Here is a 22,776-nt window from a genome sequence, read left to right as displayed (position 1 = left end):
TGCCCAACCGGGACACCGTCCTTCAACGCTTTAGGATAATAACTGTTATAGTGAAGGACAGTGTTCCAGTCAGTAGGCTTTCTATAAATCAATGTAATGATATCTTGAAAACTCAACAGGCTGGGGGTCCCCCAGGACAGGTTTAAGAACCACTGGGATGGAGAATAGTTGGGGACTGTATCTTGCAGTTAACATGAAGGTAGTTTCCATGTAAGAGGTGACACAGCATAGTTAATACCATTTGCAATGTGTGTGGTGAAAAACCTTTTCTTTGTATTAACTGTATGGCACAATACTGGAACACAGAGGTCTTGCAGTCATTATATATTAACTTGGGCAATTGTAGATAATGTGATACAGCTACCTATACTTACTTGAGATGGTGTTAACTGTGCCACATATTATCTGCCAGGTTAACACTTACCGTAATATAAGGCATGGTCCCCACCCATTAACTGCTAACACAGAAATTAGCACATTAATACCACAATGGGGTGTTAACTGTTAGTATATCTTAATTATCATGTAAATAAGATGGTTCCATGAGGTTTCAAGTGAAGGCACGTCTCTAGTGCATTGGTTCATGGGAAGAGTTTCAGGGTTTGGGGTTGTTGGGGTTTTTTGTTGTTTTGGTTTTTTGGGGGGAGGGAGTCATTCTTAGATTCAGATTCCAGAGACCTGTTTGACCTCAGAATTTGTTCAGGTTATAATTTGGTAAACTTGGAGGCACAGAAGAGATGGCTTAAGATATGTGACACACATAGATGTTATTTGAGTTTCTAATCACAGTCATGGAAACATCATTAAGTAAGGAAACAGAGAAGGCAGCTCCCTAAAAAAACAGCAAAGAACATGTGTGTGGGCGCGTGCGTGCTTGCATGCATGTGTGCGTCTGTATTTGTTTGTGTGTACATTATAATCACCCTTGTGTTTCCTTACTATTAGGCCATTTCCTAGACTTCCTAGGTTTCCTTTTAAGTTCTCCACATGCTTCAAATGCTTCCTCTTTTCACATTCCTGTCCCGACCACTAGTCACTTCCTCTGTTTTGTCAGGAAAGCTCTCTTCTAGAGTTTGCCTTCTGTACTAGCATTCTCTATGCCAATAGAATATGGTTGCCAGAGATAGGTGGCAAGATCCTTTTCCCCAAGAGTTTAGGATTTAAGCTGACTGACAAGGAAAATTAAGTTCAGGGAGAAGCAGTGGAGGCGGCATTCTCCAGGTTTCCAGTGTGATGTCTTAGATCTATGGTGCCATTCTCCAGGTAAATGATGGCAGATAAAGACCTGAACGGTCCATCTAGTCTGCTCATAAGTTATACCCATTAAAAAATACATGATTAAATTAACTTGTCTATTCTTTGATATTTTATGGGGCATACACTATAAAGTCTGGTTTTGTCCTAGGTTCCAAATGCTGAAGTTGCTGTCCAAGCTCACTCCAGCCTATCCAGTCATCCCATTGTTTTCAGGATATCTACCATAAAGTCTGGTCAGTAACATCCTCATATTCCAAATTAGTGGAGTTCTCATTGATGCCCTCCCCAGCCCATCCTACACCGAATCACCATATATGGGACACAGACTGTGCAAGTCTGTCCAATACCTTAGTTCTTTAATTTACATCCTTCATTTTCTAATTAAAGATCCTCTATTTTTATCTCGCGTTTTTTTTTTGTTTTTTGTTTTAATGCCATCACCGACATGGGCATGTTTCACCCTAAGGCTGCATCAGGGGCAAAGCTAAAAGGGGATATTAACATACCTTCACCCCAAAAAACATGTGTTTTCTTTAAATACTTGAGGCCCAAACTTAAAAAATTGAATTTATTGTTGATCATAGGAAGCTGATGACGAGGGGAAGAGTAAGTTTTCATTCCATCACTTCCTGTCCAGAACTGTCCCTTTCCCAACATTGTTGCTTATCTTTGTCATTGTCCTGAACAGCTAGATCTGTCTAAAACAATTGCTATTACTACAGTATTTATCATTACTATAGTGCTGATAGACATATGCAACACTGTACATCAACAAAAAACAGTGGTTGAAAGCAACAGTTAGGATCTGCGTACTGATAGCCTGGATTTGGCACTAAGGCCCTGAAGCAGTGGTTACCGGCCACAAAACGAACATCAGCCTGGCCTGTTTGTGTTCAGTGGTTTTTATCATTAATCATTCTTGGCTATTTTTTGCTCCCACCTGCTAACTTTAAACTTGTGCGAAAGTTTTTTGCCTATGATGCTTTGGTGAAAGAGTGTGGGTACACCTCTCCCGTTTGTCTGAGGCTTTTCTTTCGCTTAAGTAATAAGCTAGCTTTCTTGGCTTGTGTGGTTTTGTTTTGGAGTGATATTTTTGAATTTTTGTACACTGTAACATCAACACATTTAAGAGACGGTCCCTTCTCAGTAGAGCTTACAATCTAAATTAATAGACCACAGGACAAATAGGGACTGAGGGAGTTTCTCAGGGTGCTTAGGGTGAGGGGGTTATGAGTTAAATGCATTCTTGAAGAGGTGGGCTTTTAGTCTGGATTTGAAAAGTTCCAGGGATGGAACTTGACTACTGACTCTGCCAGTTTGTTCCAGTCATATGGTGTAGCAAGAGAGAAAATTGCTTATTAAAATGCCAATTGGCACTAATTAGCTTGCTCAATTAAATTGCGTGCTCAAATCTGGTATGCGCCAAACTTTGTGCATGCAATTTTCAAAATCTTTTACAGGATTAAGGGGATTGTGCCTGTGTTGAAATTGTTACACCGGTTGCCTTTATTTTTCTGTATTCATTTTCAATTGTTGGTTTTAGTACTTCAGGTAGCTTTCAACCTATCAGCTGTTGCATGCTGAGAGGCTCTGCGGACCCCCCATTCCTTCTCTTATAGTGGCTTTCTGTGATCATGGAAACTCATGTGAGGGTTATGAGTCACAAAACACCAGAGCTAGTGGGCCTCAAGCTGAATTTTCTTTGTGGAGATGCTGCACATATCTTGCTATATAGGTTGAATGCTGCCCAGATTAAGGCATGACGATGCTCCAGTTCCTGTTTAGCAGTGGATACAGTTGTCTACATTGCCTGTTCCTTGTACTACTAGGCTGTTTATCCCTATGTTGTATTCCCAGGTCAAGGTACTGTCGATGGGTTACTGGAAAATGAATGTTCAAACAGCCATGCTACTGTTAGTCAGACCTGCCAAGTTACTCCGCTTCAAAAGGGAGATTAGGGAGATTTTATTTATTTACTTATTTATTTAAATATTTATAACCCACATAATCCAACAATTCTAAGCAGGTAACATTACATACATAATAAAATGGAAATGAAACATACAAAACATGCAAACATACAACCAAGCACATAAAACAAACAACATGTTATCATCAGCTAGAAACCAGAACTAACAACACAACCCTATAAAATAAAAATAAAAAACCCAACCCATATATAACAACCTCACAAAAATCTCCATAAAAAGGCAATCATAAACCTCTTCCCCAGCAGTCTTAATGAATTATGGGTCCTGGAACACTAATTTCAATGGATAGAACCAACGACTACAAACACTATTTTGGGGATGTTAAGACTTTGAGTTTCTCAGTTAGTTTTAACTGTCCTACAACTTGTACTACCTCCCGATCCCAAGGTTGCAGTGTTTGCATTGCCTGTCTTTGCTATGTTGGTTGTAGCTGTTTGGGTAGTAGGTTTTTATTTATTTGCATATGATTCCACTTTTAGCCACGAAGCTCCAAACACATTATAGTCAAAATCTATTTATAGCTCTCAACCTGCATCCCTTTGGCCATCCTCCATTCATCAACTGCAGCCCATGCGACATCCGCTTACCCCAGTTTCCTTCCTGACACGCCCCCTTTCATGCCTTTCACCAATCAGCGGCCAGGACAAGAGTCTCGCCCAGACCGCGCCCCAACGTTCCCTGCCCCATCGCCATAGAATGTCACTGTGTGTACGTTCCTCATAACTCCGCCCCTTCTCTACGTCTAACCAATAAGAAAACAGTGTAGCAGCTGACATCACGGGCCACCTCCTTCCCTACGCCCCCACTCCAGTATATCACAGAGTCCAAACGCGGCTTTTGCCCGGTGCTTTGGGTTATCCGTTTGCAGCTGCGGCGCGAGCGGGTCGTTCGCCTGCTGGGGAGCGTCAGGGCGCGAGATTAACCCAGAGGTTGCGAGCGCGGCCAACGGGCTTTTTATTGTTTATTGATATCCTTTAAGTCACCGTTTTATGTTCTCTTCGTGAGATGTGAAGGACTTTAAAGTTATTGTTATAAGCTTTATAATAATAAAAAAAAACCCTCGCGCTCCCCGACCACGTGCCGCTATTTTTGACACGTTCTAGTCTCGCGCTTTGGGCTCGTGACGGTCCATTCGTTATTATTGCTATTATTATTTGTTGTTTCGCCAGCGCCTGGCCTTTTTAATAATTTTATACTTTGTTTATATATTTATACATATTATTTTATTTATTTGCCGAAGACATGGCCACTCGCGCCAAGGAGCAGGAGAAGGAGGAGTGCAGGAGGACGGGGTGAGCGCCGCTGCATCCTGGGAATTGCAGTTCTGCGGAAGGGCTTGATGTTCTTGGGAGGGGAGGGAGGAGCAAGAGAGAGTGATGTAAGATCCTTCCCTCTCCCCTTCCTCCCCCAACCTTTTGGGAATGGAGGGAAGAAAGAATGATATGGGATTCCCCATCCACATCCTTTAGGAATGGAGGGAGGAGAAAGTGGCTAGGATCCTCCCCCCATCTTTTGGAAATGGAGGGAACAAAGAGTAATGTGGGATTACTTCCCCCCCCACACACATCTTTTGGGAATGGAGGGAGGAGAAATTGACATGGGGTTTTCCCATACTCATCTTTTGGGAGTAGAGAGTGATAGGGAAGAGAGAGAGGAGAGTTTGTCTTCCCCCTCCCTCCTCCAACATCCTCAAAGGATGAAGCAATGATGTGGGATCCCTTCCTCTTCTCACTTATCTTTGGGGATCTGAGAAAGTAAAGAGTGTCTTACCCCCTACCCCCAACACACACATCCTTTAGGGAGTGGAGAGAGAGTGTTGTGTATCCCCCCCCCTACCTATCTGGATGAAAAGACCATAGGGTTACCATATGGCTCAAGAAAAAGGAGGATGTATTGAGACATCCAGGTTTTACTTCCATTGAAAGCAATGGAAGTAAACCCCGGATGTCTCAATCCACCCTCCTTTTTCTCTGGAGCCATATGGTAACCCTAGAGAAGGGTGACTGATGAACCCCGCTGTCTCTTATGGATGGTGTATTGGAGAAACTCAACAGCCTGCAAGCAGGAGTGAGTGTGGTGAAGCGACCTGAGTCGGGCTCTTTGTTGGCTGATGTCTCACCGTGGCCTCCTTTCCTCTTTCCTGTTGCAAGAAGTGACTTACCTTGTATGGGTCTCAGACAGCTTACAGTTTCCAGATAAGGAGATGGATGGATGCTTTGCGAGCTCTGGCATCTTTTAATGGTCCTAGACAATTACACAAATATTTTGAGCACGAGTTCTCAAAAGCACAAATGCAGAAGGACCTGCAGAGAACGTTTATTAGTTCTAGGAGTGCGACTTGAAGAAGGTTCTGGTCTTCAAAAGCTAGTATTTAGTTAGCCCCCCCCCCCCAAAAAAAAAAATGCTATTTTGTCCAATCAAGGGCATTAGAGTTTGTGGGCTATTGTAGAATCTGTTTGTTTCTAAATACTGTATTATAAACAGCTTTTATATTAATTTGAAAGCCTATAGAGCAGTGGTCTAAAACTCGAGGCCTGCCAAGTACTGTTTTGAGGCCCTCGGTATGTTTATAATAATCACAAAAGTAAAATCAATTTATTTTTGTCAATATTTTGTCAAATCAATTTACTTTTGCCAATAATCACAAAAGTAAAACAGTTTCTTGATCATGTCTCTAGCTATAAATTACAATGTTATTATTAAGACTTAGCCAGAAGGAAAGATTTATAAACTATAAAGAGTTTTACTTCATGCAAAATTGTCATTTCTTTAATAAGACATTAACTTTTTTTCTGAGGCCCTCCAAGTACCTACAAATTCAAAATGTGGCCCTGCAAAGGGTTTGAGTTTGAAACCACTGCTATAGAGAGAGTATATTAAACTCAACTGAATTTGCCATGATTAAAATGGAAAGGGCCATCGTTGAATCTTGGAGGTGGTAGTGACCAAAATTTATAGGCGAGAGTTAAATAAATCACTGAATAATTAACCACACATACTCTATATATTTACTGGTTCCAGTAAATATATAGATTAGTGTCTGTGATACAGTCGCTTCCGGAATGCTCACTGCGGTGAAAAATTTCAGGTTCCGAAAGTATACCAATATACTGTAGTAGCTGTGTTAATCCATTTTTAAAGGTGGTGAAGATGATACCTTTAAAAATTAACAGAAAAGATATCTTGTGTTTGTTTTGTTTGCTCACATTGATTTATACTAAAATTAGTTAATTTTCAGAAGGCTGGTCCTGCTGCTTTTCCCCCTAGACATTTGAGAAAATGACGTAAAGTGAATAGAATTTTTTGTTGGCGAAAACCAAGCAAACTGATGTCAAGACATGTGTTCAAACTATAAATATTTTCCTGCCCTCTTCAAAAGGGGAAGAGTACTCCCTCCCTTCGCCAACTGCTCAGCTCACTTCAGAGCCTACTGCCCTGTTCATGTGAGGGTTAGTTCAAGGTTATGTGCCTGTATATGGGTGAAAACTCTGGAGAATGTGTCTGAAAACAGAATGCTTCATGATCCAGTTGAAGGATTCAAGCTGGAGTGAAAGGGTCTCCTCTATCAGTTTTATCATGCATTGTAGCATGACGTTCACATCAGAATTATAATGCTGTGCTTTAGTCTGACTCACTCTAGTGGAAAAACAGGGTTGTAAATCTGGAGACTTTAGTTACATTCCCTCTATGTTCGCTCTCTTCCCACCCCATGACAATAATGTTTTTTGACTCCCACTTCAAATCTGTTGGTGGGGTTTTTTTTTTAGGGGGGGGTTACTAGTTATGCAGTATTTCGCTTTCCTACTTGTGGCTATAGAATGGCAATAGAAGAGGAAGCTCAGAATGTGTTCTGGTATTTACTTTCTGTTACATGGGGCTCTTTTTACGAAGCTACGCTAGCGGTTTTAGCGCACGCATCGGATTAGTGCGCGCTAGCTGAAAATCTACCGCCTGCTCAAAAGAAGGCGTTAGCGGCTGGTGCACGTGGGCAATTGATCGCGCGTTAAGGCCCTAGCGCGGCTTTGTGAAAGGAGCCAAAGTCTTCTCCCTTGCTCAGTTTAAACTTGATCGTTCAAGTTATCACAAACAAGCAGCACCAAAGTTGTCATGTTTTCACTCCTTTGGAGGAGTTAGTTATTCCTTGCCAGATCTTCTAAGCCACAGGGCAGGCAGAAATAGTTTCAGAAGTGAGTCATGCAAACTCTTCACCAAGTAACTAAGTGGTACTCTCTGTTTAACTCCGGTTTGCTCCCTTTCCTTACCTCCGGGCTGCAGGAGTCTGGCGGTCCATCCTTGTCTGTTTGCAGGATTTGCTGCTGTCCATGGTGAGGTCTACATTCTGGGAGCAGTCTGGTTGTTTTAAAAAACCAGACTTTAGTTTGAAGATTCTCAGGGTATCTAGCTGTGTGTGGGGGACAGATTATTACATAAAAGCCTGATGAAATAGAATATTGTTTCTTGTTTAAAAGTTTTCCATTTGGATGGCAAAAAGCAATTGTGAGGAGAATGAGATTTTCCGATTGCCTGTTTGTATATGACTGCTGTGATATTTCCAAATCAGATCAGCTCAGTTTGCTGGCAAGCTAGCACTTGTTTGCTATACAGTGGTGATAGATTGGAAATCTCAAGGCCTGTTCTTCTTATAACTGAAGTCGGCGGTTAGCTGACATCATTCTGCAACTGTTCTCTGGTGGCGTCGGCTGCAGAAAGAATACATCCTAAATTTTGTATTGCATTTTCCCTTTGCAGTAACTGAATGTGCTAAAACCCTCTGTTTTTTAGAGGATTTTAAGCAGTTGTTGGTTTAGTTTGATAGCAAGGTATTGTGATTTTTCAGGTCTGACTTGTTCTTCTTCCTAGCAAGCCATTCCCCTCTCCCAGAACTTCACAAGTAGTATGGAAGGGATGGTGTAAAGTATATGAGAGAGCAGATGGGTAGAAGATGGCTCTCTGGCCCCTGATTGCTGCTGTTGCTACTACTAATTATTTCTAGAGCACTACCAGACATGCAGCTCTGTACAGAGTCACAAAAGACAGTTCCTGTTCGAAAGAGCTTACAATCTAAGCAGACTAGACAGACAAACAGGATGCCAGGTTTTGAGATGAGCTGTCAGATTTTCTGGCCCTCTAGGAAATATAGATCTTGCAGGAGAGAGAAGCTGTGTCCTCCACACCCTCACATGTTTTCACATGTTTAACACTTTTATTTTTCTCTATTGAGTAAACTTATGCAATTAAATTAATGCATTCCAAAGAGTAAATGCCAGTTTAGCAATTAAGGAATACAGATTAACAAAGGGACTGCTTCGACCTGGAAAATTTCCTGAAGCAGGATCGGAGCACCTGACCTGAACACATCTGTTTACAGAAAGTCATGTGTCTTTAAAACAGGGTGGAGTTAGACATTCAGTTGGTTTCACCCACCAGTTCTGGGGTATGGATTAAATGCTTAAGCCGAATGTTGAAATCCGTTGAGGAGCTTGAGTCATGGACTTTTATTCTGCGTGGGCTGTTATGTTTGAAAAATTTGTAAATAAATAAATAGACTTTTATAACAAAATACAGACCTAGGACTCCTCAGATTCTGCTTTGCCAGAAGGCGCAATGTTTCAGGTTTATTAGCTACTTGATATACCACTTATTAATAATATATAGTATCTGAGTGGTTTACAATAAAGCAAAATGGGGTAGGAAAGGAGAAGGAAAAAAGTGTCGAGAGGGGTCAGTAGCAGAGGGGGCATGGGGAGTAATACAGTTTTGGTTAGAAAAGATGAAGGGGAGAATTGGGAGGGGAAAATAGGGTTCACAGGCTTTACCATCAGAGGACTAATTCCTTGGGTGAATTTAAATTTTCTATGATATTGATGAATATGAATTATAGGCATCTGAGTATAAGAAGGTCTTAAGCGATATCTTAAATTTAACTAGAGAGTATTCTAAACGGAGAGCAGTGGGCAGTGCCTGAGAGAGCAAGGGATAAAGATGTCTGTTGCAAGCACATCTGCAGTCGGATCAAGTTGAGCACCTGGAACTGTGCTTGCATCCCTTTCCAGCAGTGGCTGTAAATTTTCCTTCATGACTGTAAAGCCGAAGCAATGCCCTTGCACTTGCACTACAACCCTTGTTGGTATAGCTTTAGTAAGAATATCAAACCTCCATCTTAAATTGACATTTGAACTATTTCTGTTTCTCATGCAAGGGGGGGGGGGAAGCACAGTGGAAAGCAGAGGGAGAGCCAAGCTATCAAGATGGTTTTTTTTCTATTGCAGCGATAGCAAAGAAGTGTACTTTTGCTTTTTATGTTTGGTCTTTATGAGATTTGACTGTTGAATAAGGTACCTGAAATCTTTCGGTCTCTCTTGTCTTTTCTGTTTTTAATCTTTGCACCACCTTCTCAAGGTGACCCTAGGAGACCACGCTCACCTTTGCTGCTGGATGGACATGGGTTCTGTCTTTTGAACCCTTTGGGTCTTGTGCCGGTAGGGGTTATCCTTCCATGCTCCCTAAACTGGCCTGTTTTTCTTTTACTTCTGCAAAACCTAAATACTACATGGAAATTCCCTCTGTCCCTTCAAAATGAAGAGCAGGGAAACGAGAGGTCTAGTGGGATGGGGTGAAGACCTTGAAGATTGTGCATTGTGGGGCTTAAGCAGAGAGTAGCAATTGCATTAGTTGCCTGAATCGGAACACCTCCTGCTAATTGAGCAACAGACATTTTTAAACAGTCCTTTTCCTCTCACCACTAGAGAGGCCGTATATAAACTATGCAGGGGTGAGAGGGTGCAAAATAGTTTGCTTACTTGCAAACATGCACGTACTTATGGGAGAGTATAGGGAAGTGATAATAATGGCACAGGAGAAATGCGTTGATGTGTGGTCACAGTTTTTTGTGCACTGACAAGAGTACTTTTTGGGTTCAGTGTACTAAGCAGTGAGTGTCATGAGGTGGCAAAGGTGTGTGTGTGTGTGTGTGTATATATATACGCAAGAGAGTGAATACTACAGGATCTCTACAGGTTTGTGTCCTGTGTGGCAAATTGGAGAAAATATTCTTCACACAACATGTAATTAAACTCTGGAATTCATTGCCAGAGAATGTGATGAAGGCAGTTGCATAGCTTAGCAGGGTTTAAAAAAGGTTTGTATAATTTCCTAAAAGAGAAGTCCATAGGCCATTATTGAGATGGCTTGGGGAAATCCATTGCTTATTCCTAGGATATCTGTTTTAGTCCTTGGGATTTTGCCAGACACTTGTGACCTGAATTGGCCATTGTTATGTTCTGAACAGAGGTGTGTGTTTTGGAGTCTTTGAGATGTGATGGGGTGTAGCCTGACAGCTGCATATTGTATTCCTGATGCACTGTCAGAATGGTCTCAGTCATAATGCAGGCTCCAAGCCCTGGGAAAGGCACAGAGAATGGCCTTTTATCAGGTTTTATTGCCTGCCCAACCGATAGAAAATTTCTATTGTCTTAACTCGTCTTTAATTCCTTTTTTTTAGACCCCCCACCTTATTGTTTTTTCCATTTTAAGTTTCACCGTCCTATTAGTTTCAAGTTTATTAAAAAGCTTGTTATACCGCTTATATAAATTTCTAGGCGGTGTACAGCAATAATAAAAGAGAGAGAATCTTTAAAAATTACAAAACAATTTAGTATTAATATATTAAAAACAAGACAATGTTAATAAAAAAAAACAAAAAAAAAAACACATTGATGAAGAATAACTACACACAAATAGGAAAGAGGGAAGAACTACAATATTTAAATAAAGCACACTTAAGGGCAAAAACAATGGGTAGGGAGAGAGACTGTCATCAGTTTAGTCCTGAAAATGACAGTTTTATCCGAAAACATCCTCAAATAATAAAGGTTTTGAGTTTTGCTTTAAATTGCTTTAGAGAGGATTCCATCCGCAAATGTAAAGGCAATGAGTTCCATAAAGTAGGAGCGGTAACAAGCAAAATTACAGTATACCCCACGAAGTCACGGTTCACAGTTTGGATTTTTTTCTGTCTGCCTCCTCCGGCCTCCCGATCTGCTCTGCCTGAACGGCCCAGGACCCCCGCCGTGCACATCCTCTGGCCCCCTGATCCGCTCTGCCTGACCAGCGATCCCGGCCTGGGTCTGAGCTGCAAGCGCCTCTGCCCACGTTGGCACTCGCAGCAGCTGCCGCCGCCATCGCCCCTGCAGCCCTCTACCGCTTCCGATCACCGCATTCGCAGCAGCCACCGCCCCTGCAGCCCTCTCCCGCCTCCGATCCCCACTCCTAAACTGCATCCGATTATTGCAGTTTTTCGAAGTTTGCAGGTGCTCCTGGAACGCAACTGCCGCAAATTTCAGGGGAGTACTGTACTGATGTAATTCTTGTCCATTAGCCCATATGGTTCTGTGTGTCTGTCAGTTTATTATTATTAAATTAATATATTTGTAATTTTTAAGTCCTTTTTTTATACTTTTTTGTATATCACTTAGAATTTGATAAGCGATTTTAAATAAAACTTGAACCACTGCCTCTTATCTCCTTTCTCTTAGTGTGCTGTGAGGTTTTGCCTGGTAGTCAGAGGCTTAGCAAACTCAATGATGTGCAGAGGTTCACTGTTTAGAATCTTCACTGCCATCTTTTTGCAAATAAATGTGATGACATTTGATTGTAATTTTAGTGATTCTTCAAAGCTATCCTTACATTTCTTAATCTGTCAATTTCTACCCAGAAGCATGACATTCTTGGACCCCTTCCTGGTTTAGAGAGAAATATTTTCCCATAGCTTATAGACAAAATATAGCAGTGGGAGATAGGGTGATTTGGCTTTGCTCAAAGAGGTTGCTGAGCATCCTATAGTTCCGTAGATCAATATTTCTTTTGCTCTGTAGGGGCAGTATTTGTATGGCTGGATGAGCAAGGCCCGTACTAGGACCAGGTCCATCTCATATTGTATCCTATGCTACTCTATTCCTCAGGTATACCTATGAAGAGTACAAACGCACAGCTGATTGGCTGCTGAGCAAAACAAAATACCGACCCAGTGTGGCTGTTGTCCTTGGATCTGGCCTCGGGGGGTTGGCTGACTTAATGGAAAACCCAGTGGCATTTAAATACAATGATATCCCCAACTTCCCACAGAGCACAGGTAAGATGGATTTTATCCGCTTGGTCCTATGAGTCTGGACTTCATCGTTCAAGAAGGAATTTGATATAGATTTGATGTCGAGGTCCAGAGGAAGTAGTCTTTCTTTCTGGCTCTTTATAATGAGCTGTTGCAGGAGTGGGGAATGGATTGGGATTGGGTGGATTACAAGAGGCTGGGTTAGAGGATACTAGACCTTTTTTTTTTTTTTCCTTCAAAATTGCACTTTTCCTATTCTCCACAGTGGAAGGCCATGATGGACAGTTGATATTTGGAAATTTGAACGGGAAACCCTGCGTCTGCATGAAGGGAAGATTCCACATGTATGAAGGCCATCCCCTCTGGAAGGTGAGCAGTTTGTATGAGACCAGCACTTCCCAACATTGCCGCTTTATCCCAAATGGGATCGCAAAACTAGTAGCTAGGGGTAAGAAACAGGGATGCTCCCCCCCTCTTTGGACCTACACATTGACCTCTACCTGGCAGCCGTAGTCTGCATGCTTTCCAGCCTAATAAGAATCCAGTGTTCTGGAGGTCAAGACTGGTGACATCACAGTACTGCTACCTCCATCACTCATATACTTTGAAATGGGCTGTAAGGTCTTGTCTGTTCCTTCATTGGTTATGGATCAGGCACCCTAATCACGGATGCCTAATTACACTTACCCCCCCCCCCCACACACACACACACTTTACAGAACCATAGCGCGGTTATTAGCGCTGGTCACGGCGGTAACAGCTCTGACGCTCATAGAATTCTTAAGAGCATCGAAGCTGTTACTTATGCGGCCGGTGATAAAAACCACGCTGCGGTTTTGTAAAATGGGGTTAATTCCGTGCAGAACTAAATTGTTTAATTGGTTTAAATGTTGTGGTAATTGACCACACCATTTAAAAATTATTTTAATGAGTAATTTAGGTCTCGCGTGGAATACCGTGCGACACCTAGAAGCACCTAAGTCGGAAGTGCCCTACAACGCCTAAAATCTACCTGAAAAGTAGGCATGGTTAGGGGGCGGAGAATAGGTGTGGTTGACTTAGGCGTTGCTAGGCACCACTAAGCATTATTCTATAAGCGGTGCCTAACGGTCGATTGACAACCGTGCCGACCAGCACCTAGAAGTTAAGTCGCCATTTATAGAATCGAGCCCATTGTTTTCCACCGTGCATTGTATATTTTCAGTATTTGACACTTTTCCTTTATCAAGTAAACTTACTCAATACATGCCCTTTAGCTAACACTGTTATGGGTGAGGGAAGGGCAGTGGAGATCTGCTAATCTGTTTTCATTGTTTGGACTTGTAAAAATGAAATGCTTTTAAAAATGGTGTCCCATTGAATAAACCTTTGGGAAGCGTTGTCTTACGTTATCAGTGAAGAAGTCTATCTCGCAGGAAGTTAGGTGGCTGTCTTTCTTCTTATTAGTGTCCATAAGCCTGCAGAGTTAACCCAATTATTTTCTCCTGCCAGGTAACCTTTCCCATTCGAATCTTCTTTCTGATTGGCGTGCGGACAGTACTGGTGACCAATGCAGCTGGAGGATTGAACAATGAATACAAAGTGGGCGACCTTATGATCATTAAAGACCACATCAATATGCCAGGATTTGCAGGGCAAAATCCATTGATCGGAAAAAATGATGAGAGGTAAAGACCCCTTCTCCAATTTTACAGTATTTTTCCCTCAAGATTGTTCCTTGTTCAAAAGGAAGCTCCCTGATGTTGTTATGACTTGCAATAATACTTCTGCAGAATGGGTGGGTTGCTTAATTGATGTGCTTAACAGACGGGCTGAAGATGAACCTTGCTGCTAACTTGACTGTGGTTTTGGTGGCAGGTTTGGCCCACGTTTCCCAGCTTTGTCGGATGCCTATGATAAGGATCTGAGGAAACTGGTCCTGGCAATTGGCCAGGAACTGGGGCACGGTAATATCATGCGAGAAGGGGTGTATGTGTCCTTGGGAGGCCCCAGCTACGAGACGATTGCCGAGTGCATCTTCCTCAGCAAAATGGGAGCAGATGCAGTAGGTAAGTTATTGATGGTAGAGATTTGGAGGTAGATACGGAAGTGCTGGATTTATGGAAGCAGGACAAATTGTTACATGTAGACATAACTGTGTTGAGGCTAGCTTTGGGAGAATGATGAAATATATGCAGAATGTGTAAACTCCCAGCATCAATTTCAGGGAAGTACCAGCATTATGGGCACTGTATACAAAGGGAGAGGGCAAGAGTTATGAGATGTCCATAGAACATAAGAATTGCCGCTGCTGGGTCAGACCAGTGGTCCATCGTGCCCAGCGGTATGCTCACGCAGCGGCCCTTAGGTCAAGGACCAGTGCCCTGTTTGAATCTAGCCTTACCTGCGTATGTTCTGGTCTAGCAGGAACTTATCTAACCTTTTCTTGAATCCCTGAAGGGTGCTTTCCCTTATGACAGCCTCTGGAAGAGCATTCCAGATTTCTAACACTCTGGGTGAAGAAGAACTTCCTTACGTTTGTATAGAATCTATCCCCTTTTAACTTTAGCAAGTGCCCTCTCGTTCTCTTCACCTTGGATACCCGAGTAGACAATAGTTCAGCCAGGGAAGGTTGCGGATTGGGAAGGGATGGGGATAGGCACTTGTTACGTAAGAACAGAAGAACTGCCATACCACAGATCCAAGTCCAGTATCCTGTTTCCAACAGGGCCAACCCAGGTCACAAGTACCTGGCAAGATCCCAGAGAGGAAAACATTTTATACTGCTTATCCTAGGAGTAAGCAGTAGATTTCCCCACATCCATCTTAATAATGGTTTACGGACTTCTCTTTTAGGAAGTTATCCAGATGTGGGTTTTTTGGTTTGGGTTTTTTTTTAAATCCCTGCTAAGCTAACTGCTTTCACTACATTTTCCGTCATCGAATTAGGCAAGAGTGTTGATTTTGTGTTGTAAAATGTAAATATTACACTTTTATTAATTTCATTATTAGGATTTCTGGTCCAGTGTGAGATAGTGTCAGTGATGTGACTCCACACCTTGAACGATACCACCATCTCATCATGTGATCTTGTTTCACACTTGTGCTAATAGTAGAGTGTACCTGACCCAGGGAGCTTACACTCTAAAGGTTCAGTGTATGGAAGTTCAGTGACTTGATGAAAATTGTACAGAAAAGTGGGAGCTTAGTCTCTACCCATCTGATTAGCATCCAGTGATAGCTTCTGAAGTCCTTGAAGATATTTTGAGTATCTTCCTACTGATACGGAGCTGTTCAACTTAGGACAGAAAACTGTTAATTTCTTAATTTTGTTAATCCTTTTAATGTCACAAACATAACTTCACAACAGCAGTTCCCATCAGCCATTTAGATAGCTTTTTGTGTCTAGCAGAAGCAAAGTGTTGTTGTCTGTAGAAAAGATTTGCTATCTCTCTGTAAACATCTTGCCATTCTCCTCTTGTAGGCATGAGCACTGTGCCAGAGGTGATTGTGGCACGCCACTGTGGCATGCGAGTTCTGGGCATCTCCCTTATCACCAACAAAGCGGTGATGGACTACGAAAGCAAGGCCACTGCTAATCACAAGGAGGTGCTCGAGACTGGCAAGAAGAGTTCCAAGATCATGGAGAAACTGGTGACCACGTTGCTTCAGCGTATCGAGCAAAATAATATCTAAAGCGAAAGGAGGATCACGGGGCAGGATGGATGAATGGGGTGGCAGGGCCTGATTTCTCTTGGGGGCATTATTTCCAAATGGCTTAGTTTTGCACATAGACAACATATCAAGGTGCTCTTGCAAATTCTTTTTAATCAGTCTCGTGACGTCTGTTGCAGTTAGGAATATTTCAACAACTTTCTGCCATGGTTTTCTTGGTCTCTGATTGATTGCATTTCTTGTTTTTGAGGATCTCCTTTCTCTTCATGGTTCTGTTGTGATTTCCTCATGTCTCTCAGTCAGATTGTGTCTTGCAGGAAATAGAGGGATGCAGGTAAGGACCAATTGATCTACCCATTCTACCTGTTGTCGGCTCTGCCCAAAATATGTTCGTGCCCTTATCAGCTCCTGCTGTCCTAAGGATATGTACACTTTGGAGAAAGACAGGAGAGGGGAAATATGATAGAGATTTTTAAATACGTACATGGCATAAATGTGCATGAGGAAACTCTGGAATAAGGTGGCATAGGCTGAAGGTGAAAAGGGATAGATTTAGAAAGTCAGAAAATACTTTTTCACGGAAAGGGTGGTGAATGCTTGGAACGGCCTCCCGGTGGAAATGGTGGAGTCAAAAGTGTATCTTGGGACAAATACATTGGATCTCTAAGTGAGAGGAGGAGATGGTGGATGACACGGATAGGCCATATGGTTTTTACCTGCCATCATTTTTTATGTTTCTATAATGCTACCCAGAAAACAGCCTTACAAGCTTGACCAGGGTAGTATTACTTATCTTGGTCAGTTTTTTTTTTTTTTCTTCTGTCTTTGCTCTTTCTTCTTCCATACCTAGACAACCGCCCAACAATGGTGGGGAAGATGCATCATGCTGTACCACCCCTTTGGTCTCGTACCTCCATGGGTTTTCAACTCAGTTGAATCCAACCCATTGGGCTCTGGTGCCATGAGCCTGCTGGGAAGTTTCTGCATTATTTTGCTTTTCACCACAGTGACAGCCAAATTCACAGCCCCTGGAGAAAGAGGCTTAGTCCTCCTATCCGAGTTCTGTCTTCAAGGGTGGTGCATCAATCTCATGTTGTCAATTGTACAGGAAAGGCAGGTCCTCTGGAAGTTCTGCAGAGCTTGACTGCTCCTTGTGATTTGAAACCATGAGATTGCTGCACCATCCTGATGACAGGAATGCAGATGGAGGGCTTCTGCACTCCTTAGAGGGGATATTGAAGTTGCTGGCTATTCACCAAAACGCCTTCCATCCTGAGCAAAAAGGAGACCTCGGTGTCCCTAAGGTGGAGATAGTATACTCGCTAGCAAATCTTTTAAAGCCTAATACAGCTTGCAGCACATACCTGACAAGGAAGGATTCACTCCAGAGAATGGGAAATTGTACATATACCAATATCAGCTGAGCCTACCCTGACATCTTCTATTATGAGGCATGCTCAGTCTGGAAGGTCAGGTTACAAAATCTCCCTGCTGCTTGTGTGACCCTTGCCAGCCAGCGCTGCCTCCAAAGGCCTAGCACTGTAGCTTACTTATGCTTAATCTACTTCTACTCTACACATTCATAAGAGACAGTAAAAGACTGTGAAACAGCTTCCAAGAGACCAAAAACTAACCTACCTGCATGGAGGAGGCATAGAGATTGTTGTGTGAATCCTCCAGTGCCTTGACCTCCCTCTCCCAATTTCAAGGGGTTATATATTAATGATATGCACTGGACAGGAACTATCCTTAGTACTGGAAACTGCACAGGAATCACCATTTAACTAAGTTGCTGTTGGTACCTTATGAACTGCAGCATATGCTATTGGATTCTGTGGCTTGGTTCCTCTTAAGTGGCATTCCAGTGACTTTAGGTTGCTTTTTGAGTGGCTCGGGTCCACTTTTCATAATGAAGAGTTTTAAAGTCTGTTTCGTTTTTTTTTTTATATATTTATTTCCTGATGTGTTCTTGTGCTATAAGAAAGTGAAACGGAACCAAATTGGGGGGGATAGCTATGATTTGGGGGTCCAAGAGATTGTGAGAGGGTTTGTTGGCAATTGGCAGCCAACTTTTATGGGGTTGAAGGAGGTAAGAAAGAGGTTTTGAGGTCCAGATTTAAGGACCCTTTTACTATTCGCCTGTGCTAGGTGCCTTGTGGCCCACAGGAAGAAAATAGGACTTGTAGCATTTAGTGTGTGCTAAGCTTTTGTAAAAGGGCCCCTTAATATTTTAATAGTAAGGGTTTGTTTTTTGTTTTTTTTTTTTTAAGGAAAATGGTACTCATCAACCATTTTGATCAAATTACAGATTTTTTAATCCAGGTTGAAAGTTTGTTTTCTTAATTTTAATTTTTTTTATTTATTTAAGCATTTATATACCACTTATAGTCTTAAGTGGTTTACATTCAGCTACTCAAGCATTTTCCCCTAACTGTCCTGGCAGGCTCACACTCTATCTAATGTACCTGGGGCAATGGGGGATTAAGTGACTTGACCAGGGTCACAAGGAGCAGTGTGAGATTTTAACCCACAACCTCAGGGTGCTGAGGCTGTGGCTGTAACCACTGCACCACACACTCCACACCCCCCTCCCTCCAAAGCCCCGATAGACCAGTGTTCCTCCACCTTCCTACTATCAAGGCTGGCGTAGCAATTTGGCAGTCTAAAGCGTGAGGAGCTGGAGGGTGCTCTGGGAGTCCGGTCCTTTGCTGTTGAAACAGCGATATTGGCCACCTCATGCAGTTCTTTCATGTGCTCAGGTCCTGAACTTTACTTCACGCAGCTGATGGCATGGACTGTGGTCTACAAAAGGTCACGTCTCAATACGAAGGTGCCACCCGCCTCTGTCCTTTCTGCTACATCAAACTAACACAGCTGCCCTTTTTTTTTTTTTTTTTCAAGCAGGCTCTTGTAAGCATTTAGTCTGCCACACACATTTAAAATTTCACTTCTGATATTTCCCAACTAGACAATCTGGAGAAGGCAGTTAGGGAGAGTTAATCATTATAGAGATAAAGTAGTTTTATCAGTACTGATAGCTGAGAAATACTCAGCAGTGATTGATAGGGAGGTACTGTACAGATAAGTGAGTCTGTTAAAAGGCTATCATCTCTGGAGGACAGCTTTGGAGCTATACTTAACAGGAAATGAAGAGGTGACATAGGGCTAGATTCACTAAGCAAACCGATTGGTTTGCGAGCCCTTAGTGACCAGATTTCCCTCCTGCAGTATTCACTAACCTGTGTAGCGATCTGCTTCCGGTGCGCGCATGCAAATGAGGGGAACTGCATGCAAAGTAGGCAGGGATGCGATTCACTAAACTTTTTTTTTTTTTTTTCGATCAGACTGGGCTCGCAAAAAAGCGATTGCTCAGGACCAGTCACTGAAGCCCTTTGCGACTGCCCTGCCTTTTGCCGCCCTGCTTTCTAACCTGTCAGACCCATCTCCTGCAACCCCCAAGCCCCCTGCCTGCCTGTTCTGATCTCTCCTGCCTGTTCGCCCTGACTCTCCTGCTCTCTGCCGCTCTTCTCCGCAGTGCAAGCCCGTGGTTTTAAAGCGGGGCTGCAGCCCGCAGTGCCAACTTTAAAACCCGCGGGCTCGCACTGAAGGGAAGTAAGGAAGAGGCTTCCACCGCCGCAAAAGTTTAAACTTAAAAGTTAAAAAAAAAATAAAAAAGTTGCAGCTAGGTCGGGTCACATGCACGTGGATCATGCATGCACAATCCGTGCAGGCAGATGGGGGTGTTCTCTGCCCTCATCTGCATATTTTAGGTTAGTGAATTTGTCAGACCTGCCTGAATTGGAAACGGATTGTTCCGATTCGGGCAGGTTAGTGAATCTAGCCCTAAGTGCTGTACCATTCTTTGAGAAGAAATGTGCAGCATGAAAGATGTTAGTGATTGAACAATCTGCACTTACTACCATATACACTGGCAGTGCATTCACAGAGAGCAGCTACTCAGGAAGATACAGAGAAAATCACATTGGTGACATTGTAGGAGAGCAGACTGCATCTCCCCACAAACTACCTGGCTTGGTGTCAGCTGGTTGGTGAGGGCTGGGTATGGTGTAGTTCTCGTAACAGTCTAGCATATTACAAAGCTTAGGGCTGGAGTAAGACTGCAAAATTGTACATTTTTGCTAGAGAATCATAGAGGTGGTATGGAAAACCTGACCTAGAAAAGGAGCAATAGTCAACAAGCGGTCATGATTCTGTGGCTGTCAGCTGGGATGTATTTTTTTTTTTGCGGTGTGGCCAGGAATTACTGAGCAGGCTAAATGGTCCATGTGGTCTTTATCTGTTATCTGCTGAGGGGTTAATTTTCCATATGGCCTTCAAGCATTTACGAGCACTAGCTAAAGCTTTGCTGGTGATTTAGGAAGATTTTCAGTCCAAATTGTATGTGGATGAAAATGGCACTAAAGGAGAAAGTTAGCGCAGGGCCCTGAACTAAATAATATAACTTGTGGTAAAAATAGCCTGTCTTTATAGTAACCCCCCACCCTAAATCTCAGTGACTAAAACTTAACAACCAAGTTTTAGGTTTTGTATGGTCGGGTAGCGGACCGAAATCTTGGTGGTTAAATGGCTAAATTTTCCTCCTCCCCTTGCAGCTGCCCTGTATGTGGATGGTTAACTTTAGCCTCTGGAAAGGGGAACGATTTCCTCCCTCCTCCCCTTCCCCCCACATAGGAACCAGGTACTTGCTCCTTGATTTAGGTGCGTATTTTCAGTAGCATCTTTCTAGACACTTGATTTACAAGAAATGCCACAGAATTTCAAACGGTGAGGCAAAACATCCCTTTGAGCTGTTGCAGCAAACAGGGCATCTTGAGCAGTGGAAGCAGAGTATAGAAATTACTATCTTTTATTGCACATTCTTAATCCTGACCAAGAACCCAATGAAGAGAAAGGAAAGAAAGCGACTAAACGTTCAGCCCAGAACCATGAAATTTGGCAAGGGGATTCTAGTAGTGGCAAGCAGCTGCAACAGGATACAACAGTGAAGTAACAATATACCAGTACTGTTGTATTTTTAAACAACTTTTTTGCCAGATTAGAAATCTAATTTTAACCTATTTGTAGAATGAAATTAAATGAGCGAGAAATGTAACAAAATGATGCCTAAGATTAGATTCTACTACTCTTTAACGTTTTGGAGTCGGATGACGGCGGCGACCTAGGGAGGCCCTTGAGAAAGCACAATTCTTGTGTGAAACATGTCGGGTCTGACTCCCCAGGGTTGGCTGAGATAAGTACTAAGCTAGTGCATCAGCAATAAATGCAATACAACTATAATAATGCAATATAATTATAATATATTTATGATATAAGTATTAAAATAAAACAAAGGAAAAGTATAGAGTTAACAACAAATGGGAAGTGGCAGCCAATGATGAAGCACCATTCTATGCTTCCCGCGATGTGAGCGTTTTTTCTGCGGTGGAGTGGTGGGGCTGAGGCGTCCTTTTCAACATCATATAATTATCACTAAGAACATTTAATCCAGACCATTCAGCTATAATACTGATTTTGTGGATTCTATAGAGGCTGGATTATTAGCATAGGATAAGTGGCCAATATATTAATAGCTTTAAGATTAGATTCTGGCAGCAAGGAAGCAGAAATCAAAATGAAAAAAGATAAAAGGGAAAAATTGCAGCTTATTATGGGAAACACTTTAATATTTGTAGATCATGACATTGGTTTTCAACGATTACTGATAACACATTCTGACAATCGGCTAGTGATGTGAAATGGGTTTTGCCGAGATACTTTTTACATCATCATCAGGTAACAATCATGAAAAGAAGAGACAACATTTTCTGTTTAGAATTTTCAGCAGCTGAAAATACCGCTTGGTGTCTCCTAGGTCCTTGGACCTTAGCAAATAAACGTTATAAGAAAAGAAATGAAGGAAGGTGGGCAAAGAAAAATAGGTAAACCTTTGGCCAAATATTAACAAGTTGTCATCCCAGTAAGAACCCATTTTCAAAAAAAGAGTGCATTTTGAACAACAGTTGAATTGAGTCGCTATTATACCAAATTTACGGTCTAAATTATAGATGACGTAAATCCTCTATGAATTATAAACATGGAGATAACAAGTAGATTATATAATTTATGTAGAGTAGCATATAGAAGCGATCTGTCTATATGTCTGCACAGCAGGTACTAATGAATTGACACATGAAATAATGGAGAATGCATCTATGTACACTGAAGACAGTATCAGCAAAGGCTGTCAACATCTGAAGGCCTATACTGGGTGGCTGTCCACTTGGTGCCCAGAAAAAATGGGACCCCACCATTTTTCCAAATAACCTAGAAATGTCTGCCTGAAATTTTATCATATACTGTTTTGTCTTTGTTAATGTCGCACAAAAGGCTGACAATAAATATTGTCACTTATGGTTATTCTCAATTGTATGGACCTTCATATAGCAGCCGGGCAAAACGCAACCGGTTGCTTTTGCTCTTCGTTAATTAATAAAGGTCCAACCTTTATTAATTGTTCATATAATAATAATAATAACTTTATTTTTCTATACTGCCATAATCTTGCGACTTCTAGGCGGTTCACAATGAAGATAAGCTGTACAATCAGCGAATTACAGAGTATAAATAGATATGAGAACATTAATTTTGAAACTCTAAGAGGTCCTCTTTGTTTCTGGACACCATGTAGTATAGCCACAAGGAACTAAATTGGCAAGCCTATGAAAGCTGATGCAATTTAAGCTCCTAGTCTGTACGGGTAAAGATACG

General features: G+C 42.1%; 1 protein-coding gene and 1 long non-coding RNA gene across 3 annotated transcripts; both read left to right on the top strand.

The window, feature by feature from the left end:
* The first annotated feature begins 4,079 nt into the window (after positions 1 to 4,079).
* Positions 4,080 to 18,269, top strand: PNP (purine nucleoside phosphorylase). Of its 2 annotated transcripts, none has more exons than XM_033924316.1 (6): positions 4,080 to 4,540; positions 12,209 to 12,378; positions 12,620 to 12,723; positions 13,846 to 14,021; positions 14,212 to 14,402; positions 15,346 to 15,712. In XM_033924316.1, the coding sequence occupies exons 1-6, from the start codon at positions 4,491 to 4,493 to the stop codon at positions 15,381 to 15,383; spliced, it is 729 nt and encodes a 242-aa protein (XP_033780207.1). In that variant the 5' UTR covers positions 4,080 to 4,490; the 3' UTR covers positions 15,384 to 15,712. The 2 variants fall into 2 exon arrangements, with proteins under 2 accessions (XP_033780207.1, XP_033780206.1); XM_033924315.1 differs by lacking the exon at positions 15,346 to 15,712 and adding an exon at positions 15,818 to 18,269 and having other exon boundaries at positions 4,081 to 4,540.
* A 256-nt stretch (positions 18,270 to 18,525) lies between these two features.
* Positions 18,526 to 21,903, top strand: LOC117350208. Its single transcript, XR_004537258.1, has 2 exons — positions 18,526 to 19,778; positions 19,836 to 21,903. It is a non-coding gene; the product is annotated as an uncharacterized LOC117350208 (long non-coding RNA).
* The last annotated feature ends 873 nt before the right edge of the window (positions 21,904 to 22,776 follow it).

The sequence above is a fragment of the Geotrypetes seraphini genome, chromosome 16, assembly GCF_902459505.1.
Source record: "Geotrypetes seraphini chromosome 16, aGeoSer1.1, whole genome shotgun sequence".
Classification (NCBI taxonomy): Eukaryota; Metazoa; Chordata; class Amphibia; order Gymnophiona; family Dermophiidae; genus Geotrypetes; species Geotrypetes seraphini.
The sequence above is the reverse complement of the archived record's forward strand: the minus strand, read 5'-3'. Positions and strand labels throughout refer to the sequence as shown.

What these genes read in the sequence shown, in the direction of transcription:
- PNP (XM_033924315.1), top strand. Translation starts at nt 4,491, where the DNA reads ATGGCCACTCGCGCCAAGGAGCAGGAGAAGGAGGAGTGCAGGAGGACG. An exon ending in ATCGGAAAAAATGATGAGAG is followed by an intron (nt 14,022 to 14,211) that starts GTAAAGACCCCT and finishes TTTTGGTGGCAG; the next exon opens with GTTTGGCCCACGTTTCCCAG. An exon ending in AATGGGAGCAGATGCAGTAG is followed by an intron (nt 14,403 to 15,817) that starts GTAAGTTATTGA and finishes CTCCTCTTGTAG; the next exon opens with GCATGAGCACTGTGCCAGAG.